This window comes from Anastrepha obliqua, chromosome 2, assembly GCF_027943255.1.
Source record: "Anastrepha obliqua isolate idAnaObli1 chromosome 2, idAnaObli1_1.0, whole genome shotgun sequence".
NCBI classification, from domain to species: Eukaryota; Metazoa; Arthropoda; class Insecta; order Diptera; family Tephritidae; genus Anastrepha; species Anastrepha obliqua.
In genome coordinates, this window is record NC_072893.1 from 123,581,654 (window position 1) to 123,592,408 (window position 10,755).

The following is a 10,755-nucleotide window of genomic DNA, read 5'->3' on the forward strand; positions in this document are numbered from 1 at the left end:
TTTTGTGGCGATATGTTGGTACTCATATCTCTCACTCATGCCGACGAGTTCGGCCATTTTGAATGTGCAGTTAACTGTTGACAGCTGCTTTGCTTGCACGTATTTCGGCTGGCCTTCGCCCGAGCACTTCAACAACAAACGAAAAAATTGATGAAGTGAAGAAAATGGTATTGTCCAATCGTCAAATCACCGTTAGAGAAGTTGCTGAGGACCTAGACATATCGATTGGCTCGTGCCATTCGATTTTTTTTCAATGATTTGTGCTTGAGACAGGTCGCCGCAAAAGTTATAACTGGTGACGAATCGTGGATTTTGGGTTATGACGTGGGAACCAAAGCTCAATTATCTCAATGGAAGCTGCCGCACGAACCAAGACCGAAAAAAGCGCGCCAAACTCGGTCGCATGTGAAAGTTTTGCTTACCGTTTTCTTCGATTGCAGAGGCGTTGTGCGTCATGAGTTCTTGCCACAGGGTAAATTAGGGTTAATTAGGAATATTACCTGCAAGTTATGCGCAATTTGCGCTAAGCAATCCGCCCGTAACGCTCGGATTTGTGGAAGAACAAAAATTGCTCTTGCATCGCGATAACGCCCCTGCTCACACATCGTTGCTTGTACGCGACTTTTTGGCCAAAAACAACACACTAATGATGCCACAGACACCGTATTTCTCAGATCTGGCCCCTTGTGACTTTTTCTTGTTCCCGACACTGAAGGGGCCCATGAAAGGACGACGCTACGCTACGATTGACGAGATAAAGACGTCATCAAAGGAGGAGCTGAACAAGATAAAAAAAAAAGATTTTTTGAAGTGTTTCGAAGATTGGGAAAAACGTTGGCACAAGTGCATAATATCTCATGGGGATTACTTTGAAGAGAACAAAATAGATATTAATGAATAAATAAATAATTTTTGAAAAAACACAAAAGTCACGATACTTTTTGAACACACCTCGTAAGTATGTAATTATAAGTACAGGCATTATTAGTAAAGTATTTACATTTTCTTTCTCGCTATTCTACCCGATGTTACGTCATACTGCGCTATGTTATGTTGAATTTGTTATGTTGCTTTTTGGTTTGGTAATATTTGTTGAGCTATGGCAGAGCTGTTTTATTTATTATTATTATCATTTATATTATTTAATTTTAGGCTAATAATCTTTGATGGTAGTTGACTGGATTAATTAAATGATATTAATTTTTTTTAATTATTATATTGTAAATTAAATTTTAAAATTGTATTAATTTTAATTGAATGATTTTATATATGTATATTATTAATAATCATGTTTCATGTAAATAAATAAAATATTTTTAATTATAATTTAATATTCTTTCATTTATTCTGCTTTATTTTTTATTATTTTTAGTTTTTAAATTTTTTTATATTAGCTTATTTCTATTCATTTAATTTTCCTTTATTACTTAATTTTATTTTATGCTACTTATTATTATTTTCGTTTTGCTGTTTTATTAACTTTATTTTATTTTACCTTATTTTTGAGCTTAATCCATCTCGGTTATTGCCGGGGATTACATATCCCGTAGTCCAAGTTCTACGCCCATGCGATTTCTATTGCCTAAATATTTAGAAATCTACGAACTATTGTACATGTGTCCAGTATGGTCGACTTTTGCATGATTTCTAAGAGGTGTTGGCAGTCATACTTCTTCAAATTTTTGATTAGATGCTTAGGCACTAATCCAGTGGAAGATATAATTATTGGAATTATATTCACCTTCCTCGCTTTGTACATCTGTTTCAGTTCTATGGCCAAAGCAGCATACTTCGATACTTTGGTGGAGTATGTGCTTTGGATGTTGCGATTAAGGGGCACCGCTATATCGATTACTTCGATCGTTTTATTTGTCTTGTCGAACAAGATAATGTCAGGTTTGTTGGCAGCTGCGGTTTGATCTATAGAAATAAATCTGTCCTAGTACAATTTAAAATTTGCATTTTCGATTATTGCCTTTGGTTCATATTTAAAATACAAGACTTCTGCTTGTAAGAGACCGTGTTTTATCGCAAGTTGTTGGTGGAGGATCTTTGCTATATTGTTATGTCTCATGACATATTCACGGTGGGCAAGTACGCTACATCCAGCAATTATATGGTCGATTGTTTCGCCGTAAATGCCGCACCTTCGGCATTTATTTTATTGTATTTTATTTTATTTTATTTTATTTTATTTTATTTTATTTTATTTTATTTTTATTTACAATATTTTTATTTTTTTTCATTGTATATTCTTTTCACATTCTTGTAGTTTACTCCATTCCACTTCATTTATTTTAATTAATTTTTTTTTTTAATTTATTTTAATTTTATTTTAATCAAATGTTTTATTTTAACTTCTCTATTCTATTTATGATATTGTTTAATTATTTATTTTATTTTATTTTGTTTTAATTTTGAATTTTCTTTTAGGTGTTCTAATTTAAATTCGTATGTTAATTCATATTTTTATTTTAACGAGTTTCTTTTATATTACGCTATTTAATTAAGTTTAAGTTCGTTTTATTTGAATTGAATTTTCTTTATTTCTTTGCTTCTTTTTATTTTATTGTATGTGACTTTACTAGTTTTAGTTTAGTTCTAGTGTGTAATTAGAAATTATATTATTTAATTTTATTGTATTTTAAGTATTCTAATATTATTCCGCATTCTTTTATTCTGTTTTTTTATGTCTTTCAATGAATCCGTCTTCCGCACAATTTTGTTGCCACATCCTCGCTACCTACCTGTTTAGTGGTTATTTACAGCATGAATATATATCCAGTTTGTGTCATTTAAGAGTCTTATTAGGTTGTTAACGTCTAAACCTAACAGCCTTGTTTTACTTCACTTACTTTATTTTAAGTTTTTGATTTTAATTGAATTAAATTTACATTAACTTAATTTCTATATAATATTCCTTATGTCGGCTACCTAACCTAACAAGTATGTGGTTACTTGTATATCGCCATCACTAATCGGAAACTCAAACGAATATATCGATTGTCAGACAGCCGTTGTAAACACACCAATCAGCTGTGATGGCGATGTTTCTTGTGTCAACACGTCAATCAAAAAAGAAAAAAATTGCCTTCAAATGTGGTTAACATTTTTTTGATTTGCTGGTAATTTTGTTGGTTTCTGCTTTTACCTGATGCTATCTGACCATATCGAATAAAGTCGATTAAATGCATTGATTAAAATCAAGTAAGGGCATGCTGCTTTACGGTTCATTAATTCGCGGTGAAACATGAATAAAAAAATGAATTAGAAAGTGATGGAATCGAAAAGCAAACGTATTCATTAAAGCCGAGTTACCGAGTCTTAAGCCAAAGCATTTGTGATAGCTAAAACGGAGAAATTGGGAATCAGTTGTGGTAAGTACGTGTAGTGACCCGCTTTCGGATAGCTCGGAGATGACTTGCACATTGTTTTGCTAAATTGGGGCGATATGAATGAGTGATGTAATTGCAATGACAAGAATTGTGATAATCCCGTTTGAATGAAAGTTGGGTTTGCCTTGGCGGAACTAAATAGATTTACATGTGTCCGGTAAATGAAAAATTTTTGCCCAAAAATGTATGTGGACGGGACGTTTTATGCTGTTACAACAACAAAATGCTTGTTGCCGCTACAGCCGGGTATATTTTGCCTCAAGGATAGGGAATTATATTCCAGCAGCATTCTGCAAAATCGCTAACGCTTTATGTTGTTAATAGAAGATAATTTTTTTGAGATTCCCAAGATAAGATATCTGTGAGCAAGCGCTTGACAATGATAATTTATTTCCTGTCTAAGTTAGCAGCATTAACAAGGAAGGCTATTGAGATACATACATGTGTATGTATGTACTTTATTCCATATTTAGTGGATCCATAAGTATGGAGCAATGTAATTATAATTTTATATACGTTAACAATTGCTATTTTAAATTCTTTAGCTGCTTTATTTAAAGAACTGTATTGTACCACATTTTTCATGTTTTTTTATTGAATTTTTATTATATGAAAGCTTTTTGTTCGTCTAGCCTTTTGATAGTGCCTACTTAACTTCAGGTATATTAGTTGAAAGGCGCACGTTCTCATTACAAGTGCAGCACAAGTACTCATTATAAATTGCTCCTGACTTAAATCACACTACTTGAATATAATTTTAGGTTATAATTTACCCATTTTCGTTCAAATCCATAGGGAACGGATACATTTTTAGAACTCTTGTGATATGAAATGAACAGAATATTTGATTTTCTTAAAACTGTTCCAAATTATTAAATACCTTTAATTGTTAACAGTAAAAATGAAGTAAAATTTTCGCTTACCTTTGGTTTCTTTTCAGATATAAATAATAAAAAAAAATTAAACAAAATATCAAAATTTTATATAATACTTGCGATATAGATAACATATTAGTTCGATAAAATGACGAATATCGGAAATTTGTTACACTGTGTGTCCAAGCAAATTCAACGCTCGGATCGTGACGCTGCCATAAGTTCCTTTTTAGCTACAACTACGGAGACAGAAAATATCAAACCTGACCACTGTGCTATTAAGCGTGTTGAGAAATTGGAGAAGGAGACATATGCGGTAAGTATATATAAGTTAACACAGAAAAAGCACAAAAAGATAAAATTGTAAAACTTATTTCCATATTTTTTTATAAAGACAAATCCACCTGGTTAAGGAAATACACCGCAGTTAGTTAGACTTCAAACTTATATAGGGAGGAAAGTGTCCGAATAAGTGGAGAGGGCGGTGTGGTCTATTTGCGCATGACTGGCAAGTGTTTGTACTGACAGAATTTAACCCGATTCTGTAGCTCGAGGGGTTACAAACCGTTGTCCTAAGCTGGTTACATGGTTCGGTGGCCACTACGCCGGTGTAGCGCAGTTTCTTCATATAACCAAAGAACGATTTTTTTTGGAATGATGAAAATGCGCAATACTGTAACGGAAAAAATTATAAAAAATCAGTCACTAGCAGTCTTTTGCACATATGTTCAGCATGTGAAGGCACCCCGCACTACACTGACCACCTTTTCACATGCCCCCTCAAACCCACTCATCTAACACCCCTTTCCCTCTGGAACCAACCTGTCGAAACGGCAAGTTTCCTGGGCCTACCGTTAGATGAGCTAGACGAAGACGACTGGTGATTTACATTGCACTGACAGGGTTTAGTATTGCTGCTACAACAAAAACAACAGTTTTTTGCGCTAAAATTTAATACATTATATTGTAATTTAATAAGGGTTTTCCAATAAGAGGTGTTATTTGGATATTCAAAAAAAATGCTATTTAATATAAATGATCGGATGTCTATTTTATTATAAAGAGGAAGGTATGCCGTTAATAGTGGAAAATAACATCAGGCAAATGACCACCACGACCACGCTTACAGGACAATATTCTTTTCATGAAATTTTCCATAACCGAATTGCAAAGTGACTGCCCTATGTTCTCGATAGCGAATCCTCACGAATTCCACCTTTGAGGTCTTGAATCGGCCCTGGGCTGTTGGCGTAGACCTTCTCTTTCACGTGGCCCCAAAGAAAAAGTCACAAGGTGTTAAATCAAAAGATCTCGGCCAATCGGTGGCCAATTGTGATCACCTCTTCGAGAGATAACAGGGTCCGGAAACTTTTCCCGCCGCTTGTAGAAATTAAACGTTGTCCAGATCAATACCATCCAATTCTAGACATAAAAAAATCGTTAATCAGCTCTCGATAGCGATAGATAACACCTGTTATTGGAAAACCCTTATTTTAGAATTAATTTTGGTATCAATAGGCACGCCAGTTGTATGAAAAGGGCTGTAAAACAGCATAGCGAGAATTTTTCTATAAATTCTGTATATACAATTTAAAAATTAATGAAAATGCCGCAAATTTTGGGGAATTTTATAAAAAGTTTGCAGCTTGCCATTAGATGGTTTCTCTTGTAGTATGAACATATATTTTTTAATTAAAAAACAAGAAAAACAAAATTTTCAATGTGTGGTGACCTTATCATTATGTCACTCACTTGAATGCGTATAATATGGAATTGAGTTGTATACTTTCCACTTAATGCTCCCGCCTTCATATAACATAAGGCAAAGATAAAAGGTTAACGAAAATTAATCTTAATTTATCTTTTCTCGCAGCTCTTCGCGCAAGTTTTGCACCTGTATCGAGCCGAGCAATTGATGTTATCGTTTAATGGTGGCAAGGATTGCACTGTTCTACTGGACTTAATTCATGCCTACTTTAAGCGCAACAAATGCATTAGTCATATACGTTTGCCGGTATTGTATATTGAAACGGATGATGGCTTTGAGGAAGTCGAAGCGGTGGTACTCGATTGTGAACGACGGTATAATATAAATCTGGTGAGGCGCAAAGGTTGCATAAAAGAAGTGCTGGCGCAGATACTCGAGGAAATGCCCGAAATACGTGCTGTATTCATGGGCTCTAGACGAACGGATCCCTATTGCGAGAATCTCAATATTATGCAGGTAACCATATGAAAATTTAGTTTTTGTATTGAAAATTTACCTCAACCTAAACCTAAATCTTAGGTAACTGATCCGGGTTGGCCAAAGTTGATGCGCATTAACCCGCTCATCGATTGGAGCTATAATGATATTTGGTATTATACATTTGTGCGAGACGTACCATACTGCCGGCTATATGAAAAGGGTTACACATCTTTGGGCCAAAAGAATAACACAACACCAAATCCACATTTGCGCATGTTCGATCCGATTACAAGAGCTGTTACGTATAAGCATGCAGCTGAACTGGGAGATGCCAAGTATGAACGCGCTGGTCGCAATCGAAATGATTATGTGGAAACTTGCGTGACGGAAGAGAGGGAGCAAGAGCAGTACGACGTGAGTGAAGTAGAAGCAGAACCAGCAAGCGACAAGCGAGCAAGTGACAAACCAGTAGCAAAAGAAAAGTCGGGAAAAAAATCGAAGAAAACAAAAAAGCATTGAGGTTGTCAAAAATAGTAATTAGAAACGTTATAAATATAAATTTTACTGCAGTGTGGACAAGGCGCATTCATTAAAGGTGGTGGTACAGGACCGACAAAAATATTTTGTTTGTTTGATTGTCAAGGAAAAGTATTGGCAATGTAGAAAACAAAGAATGAGCTCGCCTTGTTTCATTCTGGGCTGACAGCCACATGGACACGGCGAAAGAAAAAAAAACAAATCAGCTGATTTACCGATACCACCTTTAATAGATTCGCCTTGAGTGTGGAAAATTAAAAAAAGTAGACTTTTACAAAAATAAAAAAAGACAAAGATTTTGTACGAAAATTAATGCAGAATCAAATGAGCTGCCTGTAAATAGTAAAGGAAAACTATGCTAGCTTTTAAGCTATTGATATTCAATTGTAATAAAAATTAATATAGCTTTTTGTTAATTATCGAGTGCAATGCACTTCGAAGCATGCGCGCTGATAAGCAGCGTTAAAATTGTTACACATTTTACAGTGTATGTACTTAAATGCACATTTATGAATGCCCTTTATAAATTCTTCCCAAGTATATATATATTTATATAAGCGCGAAATATTCTTCGAAGAACTGCTTTGTATGTAAATAAATTTAAATTTAATGAATCTGGTGCTAAAAAATTACAAATAAATTAAATCATACATTTTATTTTTGAAGTTAAGTAAAGTTTTACCATTGCTTTGTCTATTAATCAAACCTAATCCAAAGCAACAAAGGCCCCCATGATTTGCAAACGTCTAGCAGATAAGCGCGAGAGTTGTAGACCAAGAATCCAGAGATGGATGTACATAATGATAATAAAATCAATGATAACATATTGAGCGGTCGCTGGGGCATCGAGAGCCACTCTATCGACAGTGTAAGAGGTTCAGAATTGAGCTGGACGATAAGTTAAACTGGAGCACACCTGCACTTGAAAGGAAACTACGGGAGTGTACCTTGCACTGGTATACAGATGGCTCAAAGACGTCAGAAGGTATAAGCGCTGGAATATATTACCCCAGAACGATGTTTTCCAAACGGAGATGTACGCCATTTGTCTATGTGCTGAGAGAAACTTGGGTAGAAATTTCCGGGATGAGCGAATTGCTATTCTGAATGACCATCAGGCGGCCTTCAATGCTCTATCATCCTGCAAGATTAAGTTATTATTATTGTAGCAGCATAAATATTCCCCTTACATGGACGGGGAATGCTGCTAGAGTGACAGCCCTTGGCCGGATATAAATCCGAGTCGTTCCGGTAACGTAGAACCGACTATCGTGGGAACATGTAAGATTAAGTCTTCACTGAGCGTTGAGTGTATGTGGAAACTGAATTTACAAGGAACGCACAATCGCATTCGGCTAATTGAGGTCCCAGGACACAGGGGTATAATTGGGAGCGAAGTAGGAAACGCATTGGCGAAAGAGGCTGCAGACTCGCAATTAATAGCACCCGAGCCCTTCTTTACTATGGGACAACATAACGTCAAAGAGAAGCTTAGGAGTGAAGGGCTAAAGCTAAAGGAGATTCGCTGCCACTAAACTATGGCACCACACCAGGCGAAATCCTTATTGGGAGGGTACAACCAAAGTGGTTTTAAAAAGTCATAACCCTCGCCAAGGATAAACTAGGAATGCTCGAGGACATTCTCACAGCCCACTGCAGACTGCGTAGTCATCTGCACATGAACCAACTCTTGTCGTTTCTGCGACCAATCCCAGGAGACTCCAATGTAGCTTCTTAAATGTATGGCTATAACGCGGAGAAGGTTGAGACATTTCGCCCAACTGCAGCCAGAAGAAAGGCGCATACGCTCAATCCAACCCAGGTACATCCTGAGTTTAATAAGGGAACTGGGTCTAGATGAGGTACTGCAATGAGCAGACGGCACAAAAGACCATGAGGTTGAAGTGCAAGCCTCGTAGAAAATTTATTCATCTATTAATCATTGATTCGATGATTAAGATTTTGCCTTAAAAAAAGTTGAATAAACAAAGAAATACCGTTTTATTACTTTCTTGCTCTAAAAGGGAAAACCGCTTAATGCTGTTCAGAGTTTGTTGATCTAGTTGGCCGCCGTAGCCGAATGGGTTGGTGCGTGACTACCATTCGGAATTGAGAGGGAATGTAGGTTCGAATCTCGGTGAAACTCTGTCAGAAGGGAGAAAAAGTTTTTTCTAATAGCGGGCGCCCCTTCGAGTGTATTTCTGCCATGAAAAGTTCCTCATAAAAATATCTGCCGTTCGGAGTCGGCTTGAAACTGTAGGTCCCTCCATTTGTGGAACAACATCAAGACGCACACAACAATTAGGAGCAGGAGCTCGGCCAAACACCCAAAAAGGGTGTACGCGCCAATTATATACACATAGTAGAAAACGTCTGCAAATATTCTTTGCATTAGAAAAAGTTCAAAACAATAAATATTACAGAAATTTTTTTTAATGAGTTTTATTTAGTTCACTTAACCGTAACTATCACACATATTTCGCTACCAATAACAAAATCAAATTTAAAATGAGATCACATAAAATTAAAAAGGCCATTCAAACTAAACGGAAAAAGTTTGCGTTCACTTCAATAATAATAAAATAAAAGGCTTAAGATCCTAGAAATATTTTAAAATTAATAGCTAGTTGGATATCCACGCCTTTTTGTGACTTCTAGAAGGCGTCTTTTCATTGATCCAACTAGTTTGGCTGTTATTTCTGGACTTATGGCTTCCCATTCCTCTTTAAGCGCGTTCTTAAGCATTTCCTTGCTAGTTATTGTACGCTCTCGTATTTTTTTTTTCTAGAACGTCCCGTAAATACTCAATGGGGTTAAGGTCAGGTGATTGTGGGGGTGTGCGAAGTTGTTTTGGAACATTATACAACAACCACAACCTAACAATCTCTGCTGTGTGTTTCGGGTCGTTGTCCTGTTGGAAAACAAATCTTTCACCGAGTCCCAGTTTGATTGCACTTTCTCTCGAATTCGTTTTTAAAATATCGAGATAATCATGTCTGTTCATTATTGACTAAATAAACTGTATATTTCCAACGCCCGAACTAGCCATACACCCCCATATCATGGCACCTCCTCCCCCATGCTTTACCGTAGGTACCAGATTTTGCTTTCCAAGTGCCGTTCCGTTTTTCCTCCAAATAATTTTACGACCTTTTATCCCGAAAATGCAAAACTTGCTCTCATCTGAAAAAATCACACTATTCCAAAATACAGGTGGCTTGTTTACGTATTCCTTGGCGAAAGCCATCCGCTTAAGTCGATTTACTCGCGATATGAAAGGTTTTTTTCGGGCCATTCTGCCGTGAAATCCGATTCTTTTGAGAATTTTTCTGACTGTATCTGGATGTACTTTCTTTTGGTATTTTACTTCTATGTCTTTTGAAATTTGGCTTGCTGTTACTCGTGAATTAGACTTCACAAGACTAGTTATGTTGCGTTCTTCTCTTTCCGTCAGCTCTTCCTATTTTACCACAAACTTACAATGATTTTCCTTTCACCAATATCTATTTCTTTTCGCCTTTGGTCCATAGTAACAAAAAATGTATTTCTAATATCAATTTTTCCCTCTTTAGATTTGTTCTTAACCGCGTCAACTACATGAATGATTTAAAATTAAATTTAACGTAACTGCCATGCAAATAATCGTCACTATTCGAAATGAACGCACACTTTTTCTGCTCAGCCTATTTAAGTAACTGTACTACAATCCCGTTTCCTGAACACGACGCAGCTCAAACTCCAAAAAAGTTTGTTCATACCC

At 36.0% G+C, this 10,755-nt stretch overlaps 1 protein-coding gene across 1 annotated transcript; it reads left to right on the plus strand.

Annotated features, from left to right (window-relative positions):
• The first annotated feature begins 3,046 nt into the window (after window positions 1-3,046).
• Window positions 3,047-7,640, plus strand: LOC129239019 (FAD synthase). Its single transcript, XM_054874284.1, has 4 exons — window positions 3,047-3,377; window positions 4,336-4,586; window positions 6,144-6,494; window positions 6,558-7,640. The coding sequence occupies exons 2-4, from the start codon at window positions 4,419-4,421 to the stop codon at window positions 6,975-6,977; spliced, it is 939 nt and encodes a 312-aa protein (XP_054730259.1). The 5' UTR covers window positions 3,047-3,377; window positions 4,336-4,418; the 3' UTR covers window positions 6,978-7,640.
• Window positions 7,641-10,755: the final 3,115 nt, after the last annotated feature.

What these genes read in the sequence shown, in the direction of transcription:
- LOC129239019 (XM_054874284.1), top strand. Translation starts at nt 4,419, where the DNA reads ATGACGAATATCGGAAATTTGTTACACTGTGTGTCCAAGCAAATTCAA. An exon ending in TGGAGAAGGAGACATATGCG is followed by an intron (nt 4,587 to 6,143) that starts GTAAGTATATAT and finishes CTTTTCTCGCAG; the next exon opens with CTCTTCGCGCAAGTTTTGCA. An exon ending in AGAATCTCAATATTATGCAG is followed by an intron (nt 6,495 to 6,557) that starts GTAACCATATGA and finishes CCTAAATCTTAG; the next exon opens with GTAACTGATCCGGGTTGGCC.